General features: G+C 41.0%; 1 protein-coding gene across 1 annotated transcript in view; it reads right to left on the minus strand.

Annotated features, from left to right (window-relative positions):
• Positions 1–23,146, minus strand: part of vps50 (VPS50 EARP/GARPII complex subunit) — a 164,963-nt gene that overhangs the window by 126,072 nt on the left and 15,745 nt on the right. The window contains exons 3-5 of the mRNA XM_048557646.2: positions 10,199–10,321; positions 4,989–5,060; positions 1,006–1,059 (exon numbers count right to left, since the gene is read on the minus strand). Of these exons, the coding sequence (XP_048413603.2) occupies positions 1,006–1,059; positions 4,989–5,060; positions 10,199–10,321 (249 nt within the window). The remainder of the gene's footprint in view (positions 1–1,005; positions 1,060–4,988; positions 5,061–10,198; positions 10,322–23,146) is intronic.

The following is a 23,146-nucleotide window of genomic DNA, read 5'->3' on the forward strand; positions in this document are numbered from 1 at the left end:
GGTGACCCCTCTTATGGGCATCACAAACAAAAACAGAAATTGCTGGAAAAGTTCAGCATGTCTGGACAGAAATCACAGTTAAGGTTTCAGGTCCAGTGACCAATCCTCAGAACTGCGGACCATCTTTTAAAGGGCATGACTCATACTCAGATTATGGTTCTGAGTTCTCACAGCTCACCCAAACAACCATTTTACATGTGAGCTTGAACTGACAGTAAGTTATCATTAATATCCTCCAAAGTTGAAAATGAGATTTATGTTAGTCAACCAACACAAGTGCAACTTTACAACAGTAGGATAAGATGATAACATTCCAGAACCAGAACATTCAAAAACAAGCTGTTCTCTGAAGTTCACCATGGTGCTGAGGTCACCAAGTTGGCTGAGTTGAGCTCAAGTTATTTACAAACACAGTCTGACTTCTAATGAAAGGTTATTGATTTGGAACATTTACTTCATGTTTCCAATTCTTATTTGCTACTTGACCTGTTGAGGATTTTCAGTATTATTTTGGATTATAAAGAAGTTAGCTTTTGGGAAGATAAAATTACCGTTGCGTTTGTATTCCAGGTTGCATATTTACTTCTTGATCCGTTCTCAAAATTTTCCAAAAAGGTGCAGAAACCAACTGCTATATGTTGTTTAAGTTCAGTCCAACAATACTAGTCATTGTCTTTCTGAAAATGTGAGTCTTTCCACTTCCAATGCGTCTGGTTTAGCAATAAACAATGTTTCCCCATATTCCATATTAATAAATACTGGAATGCAAGTGATTTTGTGCAACACAGTACCTGTATTTTTTTTATTCCAGCACACAATATATCTCCAATGTACTGAAATCCTCCATACCATTGTACCAGAACCAGAGGAAAATGCTTCCAAGTGATATTTTATAGTTCAAAGCAGTTGCGTGTAGCCATGTTCACACAAGGTTTTTTTTTCACCTCAAACAAGATTTGAGCGAATTAAAAGTGATTATGCACTGATTAGCACGTGGTCCCTTACCTTCACATATGCAGCTTGTTTCTCAAGGATTAAATCTGCTACTTTCTTTGATACCTTTTAAGAAATACAAACGTCTAGTTTAATAGAGTTCTCATGCCTATAGAAATATAATAATGATTCATTAATGAGTACACAGTGCTATTGCACAACTTAATTGCTTTTAATTTTAAGGAATTTTTTTTTAAAAAGTAAGCCTCCATGCTCCAATTCTGTTTCTGTCTACTACACACAAGTATACATTAGAGGACCTAACCATAACGTAGATTGGAAGGTAGTAAGATAGAAAATCCAGCCCAAAACCTACTTAACAGATTTTAGTAGGTAATTAAATAGAAAGCTATGAAACTGCATAACCTATTTTCTACTCATGCTGATTGGAGTCACAGCTTTAAATTGAGATAAATGTAAACAGACGATGGGTTGGTCTATGCACTAAACCGTACTAAATACAATAAAATGAAGATAAAGCGAAGATCCAAGCTACATTCTTTTGTAACCATCTCTTACTGATATTTCACTTCCAAATAAGTTGCAGGCCACCCTAGGATGCACACAAGCCACTTTCATAAATACCAGGGATGTTCTAGGTATAAACTCTAACCCAAAACAGCAGGTCGTGCAGGACAAAAACAGCTTTGCCAGAGAGCTGGCAAAGCTCTGCAGGTCTGGCAGCATTTGTGGAGAGAAGTCAGAGTTAACCTTTTGGCTCAAGTGACCCTTCCTCAGAACACTAAGGGAGGATTCTGAGGAAGAGTCACTCGACCCAAAACATCAAGTCTGATTTCTCTCCACAAATGCTGACAGACCTGTTGAGCCTTTCCAGCAATTTCTGTTTTTGTCTTTGATTTACAGCATCCACAGTTCTTTCAGGTCTTTAGGTTGTGCGGGATGTTTACTAAAATGAGCCCTCACCTTGAAAATGCAGTTGGTTTATTCTAACTTTTGAAAAAGCATGTCGCATTAGAAGGATGCTTTCCAGACTTCACCTATGAGTCAGTTTATCCATTTGCGAGATGTGACTCCCATAACCTTTGAACTCAAACTTGCACTTTCACTCTAATTTGTCGTCGATTTGGTGCATGGTGCCATTTCGGTTCAACAAAAGGGTCGGGAATATTGTAGAATGTTCTAGATAAAAGCAATCATCTTATCCAAAGAAATCTTACAGATGACTCTAGATCATAATTTACAGTCTGGTGGAATGTAGTAGAATAATATCTGGAATTATATCTGAAAAGGATATTTGAAATTAACAATCAACTGATGACCATGAAACCATTGTCAATTTTCAGAAAAACCTATCTGGTTTAGTAATGCCCTTTAGGGAAGTACAATCTGCCATCCACCTTCGTCTGGCCTAAGTGTGACTCCAGACCCACAACAATATGGTTTACACTCTCAACTGCCCTGCAAGCCATTCATTTATATCAATCGCTGCAAAATGTCAAAGAAATAAAACTTGACAGGCCATCAGGCATCGACTTAGGCACCAGAAAAAACAGCAGAAACAGCCATGTCCATCCTAAAAATTCCTCCTCACTAGTATCTGGGGGCTAGTACCAAAATTGGGAGAGATGTTTCACAATCTAGTCATCAACAACCTGTGGTAGTCATGTCCTGAGACAGAAACTTCCAAACCCACAACCCCTTCTATCTGGAAAGGTAAAGGTAGCAGATACATGGGAACACCTCCACCATCTGAGAGTTCCTGTCTATGCCATTCACCAACTTGACTTGGAAATACATTGCTGTGCCTTCACTGGCACTGGATCAATCCACAGCAGGTGGGCTGCAGTGGTTCAAGGCGGTAGCTCACTACTGCTTTCCCGAGGTCTACTAGGAACAGGCAGTAAAAGCTTCTCACACCCATGAATGAGTTGAAAAAAAAAGTAATTGGCGTGGTGAGAATATGGATCACAAAGTTGATGTTTGTGTGGGGTTCTTCCAATCAGAAATTGGACGAAGGAGTATGCTATCTGCTCCCCACTTCTCACTTCGCTGACTTTTCATCTGTGACATTCTTCCATATTCTTTGACTCTTCCACCACAAGCCCAAATAATTATTTGCAGATTCTTTTGTAATCGTGATGTCTTTGCATCTCCTGGCTAATCTTTCGTCCAATGCATTACTTCTCCCTACATTTCGCTTTATTTTATCTGATCTTACAGAGGTAAATCGTTTAGTTCCACAGTTCTGTTTAACATGTCAAAGCTCACTGGGGTAGCAAGCTTGATATCAAGCCTCATTATTCCTGGGGTCTTCATAAAACTTAAAGATGTTTAAAAATTTGCAGAATTTCCCAATTTACCCATTTTATTAGACAAGATTTCCATACTTAAGAAGGATTACTAATAATTACCAGTAATTAAGTTGCAGCTATATGTCAACAACAATGAATCATTAACTTATCATTACTAATTAAAACTCTAATCCCTTTATACACTGGCCCACACATACACACACGGAAAAGAAAAAGAAAAATAGGTGTTATGTATAGGGAGGAATACTGGGAAGGCAATTCAAAAATTCTGTTCACAGTGGCTACCGAGATGATTCTTATGTTTCTCGTGCTGGTCAGAATGCAGTTTCTCGGCTTTCCTTCGGCTTGTAGGAAACATGGGACGAGTTTATATTTATTAAAGGTCCAGAACTTACTAACTAAAAGTCACAGTTTACAGTAACTGGTGTTTGTTAGGCTTCAAACTGTACAGAAAAGACGGGGGGGGAGGGGAGAGAAGCGCGAGAGCGCGAGGGACACACAAGGGGGACACACAAGGGGGACACACAAGGGGGACACACAAGGGGGACACACAAGGGGGACACAGCTCCTGAGCCGGTAGTCGTCCCAAAACTTCTTAGCATTTTGTGCCCAGCCTAATCAGCTACATGAGAACCAGTCACAGTTGTTGGCCAAACAGCCTTTGTCATCAATAACTAGTCATTAGCCCACAGACACAACCTTTTAGTTCTAGCGCATCTACAAACTACACTTCAATTACACCCTGGTTAAACAAGCAACTGTGTAAACAATACTTGCAATGAGTATTTGGTTATTTGTTTTCAAAACATGCAGGAATCTTCAGCTTTTAAACAGTTCTTTTCTCATTTCAGTCCAAAAGACAGGAAAAATAACAAGATACATTATTTACAAAATTTACACTTTTTTTGTAAAAGGCATCAAACCTGTTTTCTTCCCTTCAGAGATGCTGAGCAACACGCTGTGTGTATCTAGAAATTTGAATTTTTTCAACACACATCCACCTTGTTAAAATATTGTCCGAGTAGCAATATTCCACAGAACATAACTGCCAAATTTGAAGTAAAAGAAGATCTAAGCTTGCAAGAGTCTTCCAATGTCAGTGAGCAACTTTTGTTTATCTTCCAAATTCTTAAATTGCCCAAGTAAATTACTTAAAAATTTAGGTTAAAACAAGGTGTTTATCAACAAACCAGTTTCAGTGGAGAGACAAAGAGAGTCAACATTTCAAGTCTGGTACAATTCTTCTTTCGAACTTAAGAGTTATATCAGACTTTAAGCATTGTTATCTCCATTCGTCCCTTCACAGATGCTGTCAGACCTGCTGAGTCTCTCTAACATTCTCAGCATTCCTCACAGATTTCCCACATCTCCAGAATTTTGCCTTTATACTTTTAGTTTCTATAGCTATCTTCCAAAGTCTAAGCACAAATTCTTATCAGCAAAGACATTCAAATGAGGAAGTAATAAAGGCCTCTCTGGCTCGACAGCATGTGTCACATGAAAATTAAACATGCTGCCAAGGAATTCTAAGCATTGATTCAGTTGGGTTAACTGTAGCCAAACAAGAATATATTTAAACCATAACCACAGTACTTCCAGGCTTTCATTTTAGTAGAATACAGGACCAGAGGGAAGGCATGTCACGAATCAAGGTGTTGCTTAGATCAAGTGTTTTAGCAACTCATCTTAATTTCTACTACTAATTAATAACAAAATACTTACAGCAGCTTGCTGCTGTTTCAGTTTATCTCTGTATTCTTCTAGGTCTTGTAGACTGAGAACAGAGGGCAGTTTCTGCAGACCAGCAGGGAATAAACAAAATCAATTGCTCACCAAAGTAAATACATGAATTAACAACCATTCTGACCTTTAGCAAAATAAAGCACATCAAAATCATCAATACACACTTGCCAAAGCAATCTTCCAGTGCTGCAGATTATCAAAAGAGAATGATTTCTCAGCAGAAATAATTTCAAGGAAATTTAGTTTAATAATCACAGCATTATTTTTTTTCATTGTTGTCATTCTGTTTGAAACATTGAACAGCATTCTAGAAGACTTGAAAAATATGTGAAATATCAGTGAACGGAAAGAAACAAGGGGTGCATGCATCACTTATTTGAAGTTGAACTAGAGGTTCGTAAGGTACGTGGCATCCTAGGTTTTGTTCACAAGGATGTGGAGTGCAGGAAAAGAGAGGATATATTGAAGTTGCATGGAACACTGGTTCAGCCAGAGTTCTGGGGGCTGCATTTAGGAAAGGATGTATGTACTTTGGAGGAGGATCATCGATGATTTGCAGGAGTGGTTCCAGGTCTGAGAAACTTACATCATAATGATCAATTGGAAACTTTTTCCAGGTTGAGGGGTTGGCTGATAATGGGAAGCTATATTCTGTCTAATGTTACTTGCTACTATACTGATGTCCAAAGTCCGTGTTTTACAGTGGTTTCTGCAACTGGGAGGATCGATATGTCCACACACTAGTTAGCAGCTGTTGAGCATGGTGGGTGGGAGCAGGGGAAGCATCAGTTCTCCTATTTCTAATCCCTTCTGTCGTTTGCAACAAATATTTTCTATTTGTTTTAGGCATACAGATATTACATGTAATTAAAATATAGCTTGTTTAAAAAATTGAAGGCACTAACAAGCAAGATTTTCTTTAACTAAAGAAAAACAAAACTCATTACCTGCTAACACAGAGAAAAATTTAAAAAAATGACATCAAGCACACAGATGCTAAATTTAAAATAATTTAAGCATAGACAGGGAGAAATAAGGCTACACTGTTTCAGAGTCCTTAGAGTGTTTGAAGTGTCAACATTTTAAACCCAGGGACATGGTGATTAATTGTTGACTCATATCTGCAGCAGCAGTAGAATCTCTAAGTGTCTTAGAATCACAATGAGTGGTCCCCTTCACAAGCTATGTTTTTTCACCAGGAGCTATTTTCCAACATAACGGTATAAACAATCCAGTAGAAAGACTTGTCCAGTTCTTGCAAACAAATCCAGTTTTATATAGATAATGGGAGCTGCAGACGCTGGAGAATCTGAGATAACAAGGCATACAGCTGGATGAATACAGCAGGCCAAGCAGCATCAGAGGAGCAGGAAAGCCGACGTTTTGGGCCATTTTGTTGATGTTTTTTGCCATGTACTTATCAGTCCAATTGGCAAGGTGTGCCAAAGTCAAGGGTAAACAATATTGGTTATTCTATGAGAATCTTGTCACTGGTTGGCAAGTAGATTGATTGGTAGAAGCATAGCAATAGAGAATGCACCAGTTAATAACAACACAGTACACCTGTTTCAACATAGCAAAATACATGTCGGTCACACTCTGGTTCGTTTCTCAAGGCAATGCCTTGACTAGAGTCAATCTGTCCTAAAATTGAAACAAAGCTTGACATTTCGTTGTCAGTCATCACCTAACTGGTGCATTTTCCATGGCAACATCACGACCAACCACAGTCCTTGCGAACCTGTCAGTACTCCTCTCTCATAACATATTAACGTTGTTTTCCTTCACATTGATATTTCTTGTGAATTTGGAGTGCAAAATGAAATGCTTCAGCAAAATATGTCTTTTTTCATGAATACTCAAATCCATTCTTTCTTCTTAGATCTACTGCCAGGAATGGCGCTGTTGAAATAAAGCTTGTATATTGGGTACATTCTAGGTCTATCGTTTTTCCAAGCTGGTAAACTGGTTAGCCACCCTATACATGAAATCATACACAATTGAATTTAACAGATGCAAATATTTATATTGAAGGCACTGTGTGGAAAAATTGGAAGATTGGAAGAGTTTGGATATTTAAACAAGATTGTCAAGGATGAGGTCAACAGGTTTATGTTAATGTATATTTTAAGTCATTTCTGTTCACAGAAAAATTAGACTTTGCAGAATTCAGCCATCCAAGGCTTTCAAGGAGATAAGAGATGGGGTTTATTGCCTTCACTACTGGAAAGCTTGGCTTTGAAAAGTCTCGGCAAACCCAATGCTAATATTTGCCTGGCAACCTTCTCTGGACTTAGAATACTATTTTTCAAAACCAGGAAGCAATAACAAAGACATTCCAGACGTTGCAAGAAAATCTCCTGAAATTTGTTCTCAGTAAAAGCTCTTGGGAACCTGATAGAGTTTCTACGTATTAGATTTTGTGACAAACTTGTGAAACCAGTAAATTCAGAGAGTGACCATGTTCTCAACACTAATGCAGTTTTATGTAGAACTACAGTTCTCATTACTGTCAACAGCTGCCATAATTGGATTTCACTGCCAGGAAATCCAGTGGATTGGAGATGTCATCACTTCATGTGTTTAGGTTCCAGACTCTCAGACGACCAGGATTGTTTTTGCCCTTGCATTTATTTTAAAAATGCATCATCACTACAGAGACTTGTCTTTTTGTGATGTGGCGATGTGGCTATGTGCCTGTGCTTGAGATAGTGAGGATTCCATTTAAATCCAGATCACAGTTTAGATTTTGACCAGTGCTGGCCACGTGCTTTAAGAATAAGGTTGGTTTATAATAAACAGATTTTGTGTTTACTAAAGAAGTCTGCTAAATATCATTTTTATTCTGAATAGTAGCAAGAAAAATTGGCCATTTTGGTTTCTGAATCAACACATGGCACGACTTGTGGAGCGGTGGAATTTATCCAATCCTCCCATCACAGTCATAACACTTGAATTGACTGGTTTTGGTCTTCTGATAAAAATGTTAATTTAAATGCAAATGGTTTTGCCTATTTCACACGGAACTCATGTAAGTTTCTTCAATGTGGTCACATGACCACAGCCATTTTAGGTCCACGTATCTTCCTGTCTGACACGTACTTTAGTCGATGAAAAGTCTCGGATATGACAATCAGATGATAGAAGCTAAAATTCCATAATCTGCACTTTCTACAATCAAATTAAGTGCACTGCCTGAAAGTGTAGTGGAAATCAGTTCGATTGTGGTTTTCAAAAGTGAGTTAGATTGGTATTCGAAATAGAACATGGCGCAGGTTATGGAGAGAAGGCAGGATAGTGGGGCGTGACTGAAAAGCTCATTTGGAGAGCTGCTGCTGCACTGTCTTAATTCAGTGATTCAAAAGCATTTGAAGTATTCTCAACTCACTCATCACGTTCTTAGTCAGACCATGCAACAGACATACAGAAAATCTAACGAGATTTTGTACTGACAGCAACCAGTGCAACTATCAATTTAGTCCACACAAAAAGAATATATTGGTTAAAAATTGAACTTAAATTAGCCAACATTTATAGCACAGTAGCACCCCAAAGACAAATGATTACAATCTAAAAATGAATCTCAACTACCAAGTGCTCTTAAATGATTGAAGTTAAGATTGAAAATTAACCCCAATGAGGAGTAATAAGGCAGGATATAAAATGAACACTGTACTTAGACCCATTAATTGTCAGGTAGGTGGGCCTGGTTATATTGACTACCTTAGACCATAAGACTATAAAACGTAGGAGTGGAAGTCAGGCCATTCGGCCCATCCAGTCCACTCCACCATTTAATGATGGCTGATGGGCATTTCAACTCCACTTCACTGCAGTGTCCCCATAGCCCTTGATTCCTTGTGAGATCAAGAATTTATCAATCTCTGCCTTGAAGACATTTAATGTCCCGGCCTCCACTACACTCCATGGCAACGAATTTCACAGGCCCACCACTCTCTGGCTGAAGAAATGTCTCATTTCCATTTTAAATTTACCCCCTCTAATTCTAAGGCTGTGCCCATGGGTCCTAGTCTCCCTGCCTAACAGAAACAACTTCCCAGCATCCACTCTTTCTAAGCCATACATTATCTTGTAAGTTTCTATTAGATCTCCCCTCAACCTTCTAAACTCTAATGAATACAATCCCAGGATCCTCAGCCATTCATCGTACGTTAAACCTACCATTCCAGGGATCATTTGTGTCAATCTCCGCTGGACACGCTCCAGGGCTAATATGTCCTTCCTAAGGTGTGGGGCCCAAAATTGGACACAGTATTCTAAATGGGGCCTAACTAGAGCTTTGTAAAGTCTCAGAAGCACATCACTGCTTTTACATTCCAACCCTCTTGAGATAAACGACAACATTACATTCGCTTTCTTAATCACGGACCCTACCTGCACGTTAACTTTTAGAGAATCCTGGACCAACACTCCCAGATCCCTTTGTACTTCTGCTTTATGAATTTTCTCACCGTTTAGAAAATAGTCCATGCCTGTATTCTTTTTTCCAAAGTGCAATACCTCACATTTGCTCACGTTGAATTTCATCAGCTATTTCCTCGACTGCTGTCCTAAACTGTCTAAATCTTTCTGCAGCATTTCCACCTGCTCAGTACTACTGCTGGTCCACCTATCTATCTTCGTATCATCAGCAAACTTCACCAGAATTCCCCCAGTCCCTTCATCCAGATCATTAATATATAAAGTGAACAGCTGTGGCCCCAACACTGAACCGTGCGGGACACTACTTGTCACTGGTTGCCATTCCGAAAAAGACCCTTTCATCCCAGCTCTCTGCCTTTTGTCAGACAGCCAACCCTTAATCCAAGCCAGCAACTCACCTCGAACACCATGGCACCTCACCTTACTCAGCAACCTCCCGTGATGCACCTTCTCAAAGGCCTTTTGGAAGTCTAGACAGATCACATCCACTGGGTTTCCCTGGTCTAACCTACTTGTTACCTCTTCAAAGAATTCTAACAGGTTTGTCAGACACTACCTCCCCTTACTAAATCCATGCTGACTTGTTCTAATCTGACCCTGCACTTCCAAGAATTTAGAAATCTCATCCTTAACAATGGATTCTAGAATTTTACCAGCCTTACGTCATGTTCAGACAATTGAAAAGCTACTTGTACATCTTCAAGATTTTTCAAAAAACAAACAGAAAGTAAACATGTTGCAGTTACCTCCAGCTCATAGTTCACAACATCAAATGAGTCATTGTTGAAATAAATTTCTTCAATGCTGTTAATTATTTCTTGCTCTGCTTGAGGGTCACTGGGAATTTCCCTTAATTCTCTTAGTTCTTCCTGAATTAAAGAAAGTAAGAACACATTGTACAAGGTGATACAAGTATAGCACAAATTCAAGCAATTCCAGTAATTCAAGAATTCAAGAATTCCTTGAATCGCCCATTTAAAACTAAGCAATAAGATTAAATTCTGCTGCTCATAAAGATGAGAATAATTAACTGAGTTATTTTTTGTGCTAATTAAATTTGAATTTCACTCAATAGCAATTTAGGAATGTTCCCACAATAGAATTCATAAGAATGGTTTCTATGCCACTCTAATCAACTTTCACAGAAAGGAAACAGCAGGTATATCTCAGTTGGACAAACATTAGCATACAAATAGTGAAGACAGTTAAACAGCATTAAATCAACCATAAAACTATCATTACGCCAACAGTGATCTATACAAATAGTCATGAACACCTTTCTTGTAGTTATAAAGTATTTGACTTAATTGAATTCAAAGTTTCTTATATGCATCTCCTGTTCCACAGTCAAGTATTAATGCTAAAAACCATTACTGCTCAATCACAAGAATTAAATATTTGACTAATGAGATAATGAGTGATCAATTCATTCAGCCATACAATTGTTTCTCAAATAGAAAATAATGCAATAATGATACAACTATTTTGTCAAGTAAAGTGCAATATTTTTAAACCATTAGTAGCATTCAAAGTAATTCAAAGTGAGACTGAAACTCCAAGGTATCAAGTACCCCCTCCCGACATACTCCTGGCAAACATCCAAGCCATTGAAAAACAAGGAGATAACGTTAAAGTTAGACTCACCTTCCAAACAAAATTGAGGGACTGTTGTTTTACAGAAACATGGCTCACCCCTGCCACATGTGACTGTGAGTTACAACCGGAGGGCTTCTCAATTCACCAAATGGTGGCAAGGCAAGGGATGGTGGGATCTCCCTCATCATCAAAACATCCCATTGCTCAGACTCAGTGACTCTGGTGAGTCACTACTCGCCAGACCTGGAATATTTAACAGTGAAATGCCGTCCATTCTACCTGCCGCGCGAGTTCACCTCCGCTATCATGACAGCGGTCTATATCCCATCCCATGCGGAAGTGAAGCGTGCATTTGATGAAATGTTGAACGCTACAAACAGTCTTGAGATTGAACATGCCAAAGCCTTGATCATCATAGCAGATGACTTCAACTTAATGTGCTTAGAATGTGCTACCAAAATACAACCAACACATCTCCTGTCCCAACAGAGATCCGAGTATCTTTGACCATTGCCACACAAAAATCAAAGATCCCTAACTGCTCCATTCCCAATCTGCATTTTGGAAAATCAAACCACGACACTGCACTCCTCCTCCCTGTTTAAGCAGTAACTGAAGTGTGAGGCATCAGTACAGAAATGAATACAGTGTTGGTCTGAAGAAACAGAAGGGCTTCTACAGGACTACATGGGGTCTATGGACAAGTCTGTACTCGAGAACTCAGCAGCCAACTTAAATGAGTATGCCACTGCCATCACAGACTTCATTACTAAGCGTGTAGATGACTGCGTACTGAACAAGTTAATCCAAACGTTTCCACCTAGAAACCATGGATCAACCAGAAGATCCATTCCCTACTGAGGTTCAGATCTGAAGCATTCAAGTCAGAACCATAAAGGAAATCCAGTTATGACCTTCAAGGCCAGCAGGGATGCCATGAGGCAATACCAAACTAAGCTCAAGGGCAGACTAACCACAAACATCATCTGTGGCAAAGACTAGACAACATAACCAGAAGGCAAAGTCAAACAGAATCAAGGGCAATGAGTTCAATGCATTCTACGCTCACTTTGAGCAGACGGACAGTGAACAATGTCTTCTATCCTAACAGCCTCAAATGCATCTGTACCCCTGGTCACCGCCACAGATGTCAGATCAGCCTTCTCAAGAGTGAACCCAAGGAAAGCAACTGGCCCAAATAGAGTCTCCAGCTGTGCAGTCAGATCCCGCATGGACCAACTGGCAGGAATATTTACAGATTACAATCTTTACTATGATCTGAAGTCCCCAACTGCTTCAAGAAGATGGCCATCATCCCAGTGCCAAAGAAAAATCATGCAGTGTGCCTCAATCACTTCCACCCAGGAGCTTTGGCTCAATAATTTTGAAGTGCTTTGAGAGGTTAGTCTTGGATCATACCAACTCCAGCCTACCAAACTGCCTTAATCCTTTGCAATTCACCCACAGCAGACGCCATCTGCCAATAGTCATCCCTGGAACACCTCGACAACACGGATACCTACGTCAGGCTGCTATGGACTACACCTCTACCTTCAACACCATAATTCCAAACAAACTTATCTCCAAACTTCAGGACTTAGACCTCTGCTACCCCCTCTGCAACTGGATTCTTGATTTCCTGACCAACGGGCCATATTCAGTAAGCAATAATCCTCCGCCATGCTTATCCACAACAATGGTGTCCCACACTGCTGTGTTCTTAACCCTCTACAATACTTCTTTGACACACGCAAATGTGGGACCAAATTCCACACCAACCAAATTTACAACTTTGCTGACAACACCACCATTGTACTCGGATCTCAAACAATGACAAGATGGGGCACAGAAAAGAAAGAGTGGCATGGTGTTAAGACAACAATCTCTCCATCAACGTCAGCAAAACGAAGGAGTTGATCATTGACTTTAAGAAGTGGAGTGGAGGGCACGCACCTGTCTGCATCAATGGTGCTGAGGTCTATATCGTCGACACCATCAAGTTCTTGGTAGTGTTGATCACCAACAATATGACCTGGTCTAGCCACTTGGACATTATAGTGAAGATCGCACAACAACACATCGACTTCCTCAGGAGGCTAAGGAAATTCAGCCTGTTCATAAAGACTCTTGCCAATTTTTATGGATGCACCACAGAAAGCATCCTGTCTGGATGCATTACAGCTTGGTTTGGCAACTGCTCTTCCGAAGACCACAAGAAACTATAGAGTTGTGAACACCATACAAACCAGCCTCTCATCCACTGACTTCATCTATACTTCCCGCTGCATCAGGAAAGCAACCAACATAATCAAAGACCCCTCCCAATGCAGTTCCATTGTCTTCCACCCTCTCCCATCAGGCAGAAGATATAAAAGTCCGAATACACGTACAAACAGATTCAAGAACAGTCTTTTCCCAGTTGTTATCAGAGTTTTGAGTGGACCTCTTTAATGTTCGTGTCTATCTCTCTGCACTTTTTCGACAGCTGGAACGTTGTATCCTGTGCGCTGTTCTCTTACCCTGATGCACTGTATAGTACAATCTGCTTGTCAAGCACATAAGCCAACACTTTTCACTGTACCTCATTACACATGACAGTAAGAAGTCAAATCAAATTTGGACAAAACAAATTATAGAATAGAGACGTCCAACATCTATACACCATTTCTCTCTGGAGTCACTTGTGAGCTGCAAATCCAATGCGAAGATGACTCTTTTTTTAAACCCCACAAGCTGAAATCTTGAGATAGGAGCAGCAGACCGGACAGTCTCTTCAGCCTGCTCTGCTATCAATAATAAACAGGCTGATCGTCAACTTCTTTATGGAAAAATGACATCAACAAACTTAAGACATATTTCACACTCATTACTTTGATGAAGAATGAGTGAACAATATTGATTGCCATAGCTTGTCAATATAGATTGCCAAGACCCCTGTATTGCGCTACGAGATACAGTCTGCCAACATGGAAGTGCATCATTTATTTGTATCTTCCATTTCCTTCTATTGGTTATTACACCGCTCATGCTAATATACCCATCTTCTGGCATCCTAACATTAAATATTAATCTGCAGTGACATCCTTATCAAATACCTTTTGGAAATCCAATTATATTACATTGCTTTGTCTTCCTTCAGGCACTCTGAGCTGCATATTCAAAAAATCCCTAGTAGTAGTTTTTAAAGGTTATTTCCCTTGGATAAAACCTTGCAAATGTCTGATCAAACTTTGATTTTCTAAATGCAACATTAAGAATTTCTTAACAACAGCATTCAGTACTTTCCTGATGACTGATGATAGCCTACCTGGCAACTATTGAGCTTTTATTTTCTCTCCCTCCTTTCTTGAATACCAATGTTACATTTGTTTTTGTTTAATTCTCTGGTTCTGTTCCAAAATTCCCAAGATACTGGAAAATCATAACCAGCACTTCTATCATTGCTTGCCCAAGCCTAGAATGAAGACCATCAAATGCTAGGAATTTGTCATAATTCAAACCTATGAGCATTTCCAATACCTGTTCTTTGAGAATTACTTCAAGTTCCTATTCTTCATAGTCTTTTGGCTAACACTTATTTCTAGTATGGAATTTGCACCTGCTGTTGTGAAGTTCGAGACAAAATAATTGTTCAATGTCTCAGTGTTTATTTTTTACGTCTCTGCTCTTGACAGAACCAATGTTTTGTTCAACAATTCTCATTTTTATACTCTTGTAAAAGTTCTTAAAATCTGTGGTTATATTCCTGGCAAATTACTCATATTCTAAATTATACATTTTCAAACAATTTTTTTTTGTTTTTTTCCTGGTTTCTAAAACACTTTCAATCTTCAGGGTTACCTTTCCAACAGATACTTATAATAGTCAATTTTTAACTTCCATAGAAAGCTCAAGATGGATCCTGCTCAGCTTTGGTTTTTTAATAGAATGCATTTTTGTTGGACATTTTTGAACTGATTCTTTCAATGTGTTTGCTGCTTATTTTGTCATCCTTGTAATCCAACTATTTCCTAGTAGGTCTTTTTTCTGTGGTAGTACTAATTAGCCTGCCTTATTGCATATGTTCACATCTAAAATAGCATTTTTCTTTGCCAGCTGCACGATTTATTGTTTTAAGAAACAGTCACAAAACCATTTTACGACTTATTTTGCACACTAATTTTGACACTTTGATTACTTCAAAATAGGAAGTCATCCACAATTACTACAAGACCTTTGTTTATTTATTTAATGCTCAATTTCCAGTCCAACAATATAATTATCACAAGGGGGCCCACAAATAACTCTTGCCAGCCCATTCCAACCCTTGTTATTCCACACATACTGATTCTACTTTCAGCTTCTGAGCCAAAATTCTTACTCATTACTGTCTTTACATCATCATTTCTTTCAGAGCTCCTTTTCTATCTCATTTCCAATGTGGTTCACTTCAGTAACTTGGACCATCCGGTCACTCTGTCTCTATAATTGTGATTATCTTTAAATCACATGCTGCTTTTTGTGCTACTACATCATCTGCATGCTCTTTGTTCGGATCTAGTCTTCAGTTTTACTTATTCATTTTCTTGAGCTTTATTCACTGATGCCATATTGCCACTAACTTCTCTGTACCTACCCGAGCAAATCTGCTCACCTTTGCCCAAATTCTGCACTCGACTTCTCTCCTTAAAATTTCTAAGTTTCTCTTCAACGGGACAACACTACCACCTCCTACTTTTGGCCAATGGGCCCAACACTGGCTTAAAATTGCAGCACTCCAAACTACCAGTTGAAATCCCTGAAGAGCAACAAATGTAAGTTACTAGGTTCAATCTCCATTTCTTCATATAGTCATTTCATTGTAGAAATCACTGATGAGCAACAAATACAGCGTTACGTTTTTCTGAAGAAGGGTGTCGACCTGAAACGTCAACTTTCCTGCTTCTCTGATGCTGCTTGGCTTGCTGTGTTCATCCAGCTCTACACCTTGTTATCCTCGTGTTGTTACATAGACCTCTTTTTGTAGGATTAGCATCCAGACATCACAGATAAATGTACTTCACAGGCCTTAACATCACACAAAGTACCGCATACGCTGAATGTCATCTATCTGCAGTTCTCAATTTACAGCAATGCAGTTACACTTTATGCTGTAGTACCAAACTACTGCATAAAAGTGCTAAATCCTTACACTTTTCAATTCTCTTGGTCAGAATGATACCGTGGCAAGACATTCTAAGCTATAAGCAGTTGCTTCTTTGGATGAATCAAAGCAAAACAAGTGCTGGACAAGTTACTTTCTCTTAGCTGACTTCATGCTTTTTATAAAGGCTGTTTCTGGCCGACATTGCTAAAGAATTACTAGATTAATAGTTCTCCATCTCACCTGCTTTCATGGTGTGAACAGGGAAAGAAAGGAGTAAAGAGAAGAGATTGTCAAAGAAGGGAAAATGTATTTATTCTTTTACCAAATACCTGTGCCATTAAGTAGCTCCATGCGCATTTAGAAACGCACGCCTTTCTAAATGGGAGCTAGCAGAAAGGTGTTGAAGTGCAAGTCTATGAGCTGTCTTATCATCAGGAAAGCCCGAAAAAAAAGCTACAGATCCTTAAATGAGGAACAAAACAAAAGTTGCTGGAAAAGCTCAGCAGGTCTGGCAGCACCTGTGAAGAAAAAAATCAGAGTTAAACTTTTCGGTCCAGTGACCCTTCCTCAGGCCCATCTTATCATTGCCTGTTACAAAACACTGAACGCTTGCATGTAGATCTGAGTGTGTTTCACCTGCTTCAACTTGGAAGCAGAAAAGAGGTCAAAGATATTGCAACAGACTCACTGAGATGCTTCTCAATTACCAAGACAGCTGTCAACTTTTTTTTGTTTTATTGTCAACACAGAGCAGTTAAACATTTGGAACACTGTGGTTTAAAGCACATTTTGAAGAAAGCATTTTCTTCTCCAAAATTCTCTACGGAAAGTGGTCAGAAGATCCCAAGATTTGACTTTTGAACTGAAGAGAGGTTGGAAGTGGGTCGTCAAGTGTTCACACTATTCTCAGCAGACAGCTCATGTTTCCAACTCTACAATACATCCAACTCCACCCAACTTTGCAACATGTCTGTTGCTGAAGTCACTAATATCTTTAACTCCAGACTCTACTGTTCCTGTGTTTGCTTGGTCAGCTTTCCATCATGCCTTGCCGTTTACTTCGGCTCATCCAAATGCCTCATCAGTCCCATTTCTCCCAAATTTGTTGAACCACACAAGTTCTTAATCTTGCACAGATTTAATTTTAAACAGAGATAGTAGGAACTGTCGATGCTGGAGTCTGAGATAACAAGGTGTGTTTTAAATAGTTCCCTTAGTTTTCATATCGCTCCAAAGCATACCTGTCCCTTCCTTCAACTTTCTCCAATCTCAAACCGTCTGAGATATTTCTAACTGGCCTTTTCCACATGCCTACTTTTAAATACTCTACAACTGCCAGTCAATTCTGTAGCTGCCTAGATCCTAAGCTCTAGTGGTCCTTCTTTATCTCTTTTCCTCTCGACTCCTTTACCACATGGCTTAAAAATCTCATTAATCATTGTGCAGTCACCGGTCATAACAGCTCCTCATCTGATTCAGCATAAATTTTTGCTTTCATGGTGCTCCTATGAAGTACTCTGGGATGTTTCTCCTTATCAGGTGCTCCGGTTTCCTCCCACAGACCAAAGATGCGCAGGCTAGGTGGATTGGCCATGCTAAATTGCCTGAAGTGTTCAGGGGTGTGTGGGTTATAGAGGGATGGGTCTGAGTGGGATGATTCAAGGGGCGGATTGGACTTGTTGGGCCAAAAGGCCTGTTTCCACACTGTAGGGAATCTAATCTAATCAAATAATCTCGTGCTATATAATGTAACTGTTTTTGTATCTGGTGAAGTGTATGAATGGACATTCCAACTGAGAAATCACTGACTAAATTCTGACAGCAAAATATTACTGATTACTACACCAAGTGCCCCAACCTACGACAATAAAGTCAATGATAATCCAGCATATCAGCAATCAACCAAGCACACATTTATGGAAATTCCTGCATTTCAAGAAGTCTTTTCTTTCCCCCCGCCCCCGATATCCAACATCCAAATACCTCATCTCCACCAAAACCACAGCATCTGCATATGGAAGCCAGAAGCGTGGTACCAAAAAAGCAGTTGGGAAAAAAAAACACTGTCCGATGAAAAAACTGGACAGCTTTTCAGAGTGGCAAGAAAATTTACTTCATGTACAAATTTCTCCCAATCTAGCCAGCACTTGAGAGAATACTGAAATAATTATCGTAAACACCAAGAGAAGCATCAACGTACTAAATGCCATTGGGGCACTGCAGTCAACCAATCTGTTTAGCACCGTACAGTTTAAAATCAACAGAACAGAATCTATATTGAAATTATTGAAGTCTTGAAGTTGATCATGCTTCGATTGCTTATATTACACTGCCATCTAGAGTCAAAGCAATCTTAGCACTATGAAAAGTTTACAACAGAACATACGTTTCCAAGCTCTTGCAGTGACCACAACAGGAACTAAACAATCCCAAAGCAAGAAAATGGCCAACGGTGCCAAAAATTATTTGGTAAACAACCCATGTACTTCACTCAGTCACTGAATGACTAATCGATTTTGTGTACACATTCAGCCTAAAATATCAGCAGCATTATTCATCAACTGATTGCATTAGCAGGACATGACATCATGTTTAGCTTTGGCTTGCCTGGCATAATTTAAGAAAAAGAGATAATGGGAACTGCAGATGCTGGAGAATCCAAGACAACAAAATGTAAGGCTGGATGAACACAGCAGGCCAAGCAACATCTCAGGAGCACAAAAGCTGACGTTTCGGGCCTAGACCCTTCATCAGAGAGGGGGACGGGGTGAGGGTTCTGGAATAAATAGGGAGAGGGGGGGAGGCGGACCGAAGATGGAGAGAAAAGAAGATAGGTGGAGAGAGTATAGGTGGGGAGGTAGGGAGGGGATAGGTCAGTCCAGGGAAGACGGACAGATCAAGGAGGTTCACCTGCACATCTGCCAATGTGGTATACTGCATCCACTGTACCCGGTGTGGCTTCCTCTACATTGGGGAAACCAAGCGGAGGCTTGGAGACCGCTTTGCAGAACACCTCCGCTCAGTTCGCAACAAACTACTGCACCTCCCAGTCGCAAACCATTTCCACTCCCCCTCCCATTCTTTAGATGACATGTCCATCATGGGCCTCCTGCAGTGCCACAATGATGCCACCCGAAGGTTGCAGGAACAGCAACTCATATTCCGCCTGGGAACCCTGCAGCCTAATGGTATCAATGGGGACTTCACCAGTTTCAAAATCTCCCCTTCCCCTACTGCATCCCTAAACCAGCCCAGTTCATCCCCTCCCCCCACTGCACCACACAACCAGCCCAGCTCCTCCACTCCACCCACTGCATCGCAAAACCAGTCCAACCTGTCTCCGCCTCCCTAACCTGTTCTACCTCTCACCCATCCCTTCCTCCCACCCCAAGCCGCACCCTCATCTACCTACTAACCTCATCCCACCTCCTTGACCTGTCCGTCTTCCCTGGACTGACCTATCCCCTCCCTACCTCCCTACCTATGCTCTCCTCTCCACCTATCTTCTTTTCTCTCCATCTTCGGTCCGCCTCCCCCTCTCTCCCTATTTATTCCAGAACCCTCCCCCCATCCCCCTCTCTGATGAAGGGTCTAGGCCCGAAACGTCAGCTTTTGTGCTCCTGAGATGCTGCTTGGCCTGCTGTGTTCATCCAGCCTCACATTTGGTTGTCTATAATTTAAGGAAATGTTAGGTCCAGATGGCAAATCTCCAATTGCTCTTACATTGAGGAATGAAAGTAAATGTATTAAGAATTCACCGTTTATTAAAATTCATTGTAACCACACAAGGTTTGTAGACTCAAAATTAGCCTCGTTACAACAGGTAGGAAGGGATTCAAAGGGTGGTGGCCTGCAGGTGAACCACATGAGGGTCAAGTCATTGATCTCAAACATCAGAAAAATTCAACAGCATGAGGAGAACAGTATTTCACACTCAGCTGCAAAAGCAGAATTAAATTTGATCTTCATCAGCTCCCAGAGGTACGACAGGATTAGAGCGGCACAGTCGTTAGCACTGCAGCCTCACAGCACCAGGGACCCGGGTTCGATTCCAGCCTCGGGCAACTGTCTGTGTGGAGTTTGTACATTCTCCCTGTGTCTGCGTGGGCTTCCTCCCACGCTCCAAACATGTGCAGGCTTAGGCGGATTGGCCATGCAAAATTGCCCGTAGTGTTCAGGGTGGCGTCGATTGGGGAATGGGTCTAGGTGGGATGCTCTGAGGATCAGTGTGGACTTGTTGGGCTGAAGGGCCTGTTCCCACACTGTAGGGATTCTAGGGATTGCATCCAACCAATGTGAACCTTAAATAATGGGGGAAATCTAGAACATTATGCAAAGGACAGGCCTTTCAGCCACGAAGACTGGACTGACAAACACTGACTTTTTAAACTAAAGACCTTTTGCCTTTACATGGTCCACATCCCTCTCCTGCTTGCCTATATCTGTCAAGATGCCTCTATATCCACCTCCACCTGCAGCACATTCCAGGCACTTGCCACTCTCCAGTCTAAAAAATTGCCTCACATCACCTTTAAACTTATTTCCTTTGACCTTAAAGGCATGTCTCCTAGTAATTGACATTTCTACCCCAAAGAAAGAACTTTCAAAGATCCAGTCAATCAATGCTTCGCAATATTCTAAAATTCCATCAGGTCACCTCTCATCCTTCAGCATTCAATTGAAAACCAAGTTCATCCCATCTGTCCTCAGAAACCAGGCAACATCCTGGTAAATCTTTTCTGTACCATCTCCAAAGCCTCTAAATCTTTCTGGTAGTATAATGACCAGAACTGTATATAATATTTCAAACGCAGCTTCCTAAAAGTTCCAGGAGCTGCAACACGAGTTGCCAACTTTTATCTTCTATACCCAAACGATAACAGCAAGTAAGCCATCTGCAGTTTTGACTACCTTATCCATTTGTCATGCTACTTTCAGAGAACCTGTGAACCTGTATACCTAGATCCCTCTCTATGTTGATGCTACTAAAGGTTCTGCCATTTACTATATACTTCATCCCTACATTAGATCTTCTGAAATGCATCACCTCGCAGTTGTCCAGATTAAATTCCATTTGCCAATTCTCCATCAAAGTCTACAGTCTATCTGAATAAATGTGAAGCTGGAAAAGCATAGCAAGTTCGACAGCATCCAAGGAGCAGCAAAGTCAACTTTTCAGGTCAAAGCCCCTTATCAGGACTGAGGAAGGAGAGGTGAGCCCAGAAACAAAGAGAGGGAGGAGGTAGGTGAGATGGAGATTGTGGATGCAGGTAGTGAGTCATTGCGGTTGGTCAGTGGGAAGGGTAGAGCGGATAGGTGAGTAAGAAGATGGACAGGTCGAGGGAAAGAAAATTTTTAAACAGGTGAGGTCAATGTTCAGACCACTGGCCTGTAAATTCCCAACTTAGTTCCCAAATATCTGGTGTTGTTCCTCCAGTTTGTGTTTGTCCTCACTCTGACAGTGGAGGCGGCCAAGGATGGACATGTCACCAGGGGGTGGGACGGTTAGTTAAAGTGGATGGCAACCAGAAGATCGGGTTGTTCGGCGCATGCAGAGTGCAGATGCTCAGCAAACCTGTTTCCAAGTTCGCATTTGGTGTCACTGATAGAGAGAACACATCGGGAGCAATAGATACAGTTGATGAGGTTGGATGAGGTAAGGTGAATCTCTGCCAGATTCGGAAGGACTGTTTGGGGTCTTGGGCAGAAGTGAGATGGGAGGTGTAGCAGCAGGAGGGAAATATCTTATTGGTGGTGGGGTCTGACTGTAGGTGGTGGAAGTATCACAGGATGATGCATTGTATAAAGAGGTGGGATGGTATGTGAGGACTAAGGGGACTCTACCCTCATTTTTGTTCAGAAAGAGGGTTTGAAGGAAGTAGTGCAGGAAATGAGGAAGATATGGTTAATGGCATCCTTAATAACAGAGGAAGGGAAATTAGAGATTGTGAAGTGGGAGGATATCTGCGAAGTCCTAGAGTAAAACTCCTCATCCTGGGAACAGATGCAGCAGAGGAATTGAGAGTATGGGTCTGAACTTTTGCAGGAAGTTGAATGAGAAGAGGTATAGTCAAGATAATTGTGGGAGTCAATGGGTTTCAAATAGATGTCTGTGGTGAGTCAGTCATCAGAGATGGAGACAGAGGTGTCCAGGAAGGTGGTGGTGGTGGTGGTGGTTGGAGAGGTGTCAGAAATGGTCCAGGTGAACTTGAGGGTGAGGTGGAAGGTATTAGCAAAGTTGATGAGCTGTTCGAATTCCTTGCAGGAGCATAAGGCAGCACCGATTCAGTCATCAACAAAGGACAAAAAGAGGTGGGGGATGGTACCGGTGTAGTTGTTGAAAAAGGACTGTTCCACGAATTGTACAAAGAGGCAGTCATAGCTCAGACCCATGCGGGTGCCCACCTCTTTGGTTTGTTGGAAGTGGGAGGAATCAAAGGAACAATTGTTGAAGGTGAGAAGGTCAGCCAAGCAAATGAGTGTGGTGGAGGGGGCGCTGGATGGGCCTATGGGAGAGGAAGAGGCAGTGGGCTTTTAGACCATTCTCATAGTGAATGCAGGTGAATAAGGACTCAAAGTCCATGGTGAAGATGAGGTGTTGGGAGCTGGGGAACTCGAAATGATAGGAGGTGGAGTGGGAGGAGATGGTGTTCAGGGAGCTGGGATCTGGCCTCTGGCCTCAGTAACATAGAGGTCTGTACACCCTACTACCACCACTTCCCCACCCTTGTGAAGCTTGTAAAGTGTTGAGGGTTCAAAATCTCCTCACCCGTAACTTCATCCCAAGACCAGCCCCTCTCATCCCCGCCTCCTTGACCTGTCCGTCTTTTTTCCCACCTGTCCACTCCTCCCTCCTCGCTGACCAACCCCCAACCCAACTCCCAACCTACACACTTGTACTGGCTTCATCCCTGCCTCCTGTCTGTCTTCTCTCTACCTATCTGCTCTTCTATCAACACTCGATCATCACCTC

This window comes from Stegostoma tigrinum, chromosome 2 (assembly GCF_030684315.1).
Source record: "Stegostoma tigrinum isolate sSteTig4 chromosome 2, sSteTig4.hap1, whole genome shotgun sequence".
In the NCBI taxonomy this organism is placed as follows: Eukaryota; Metazoa; Chordata; class Chondrichthyes; order Orectolobiformes; family Stegostomatidae; genus Stegostoma; species Stegostoma tigrinum.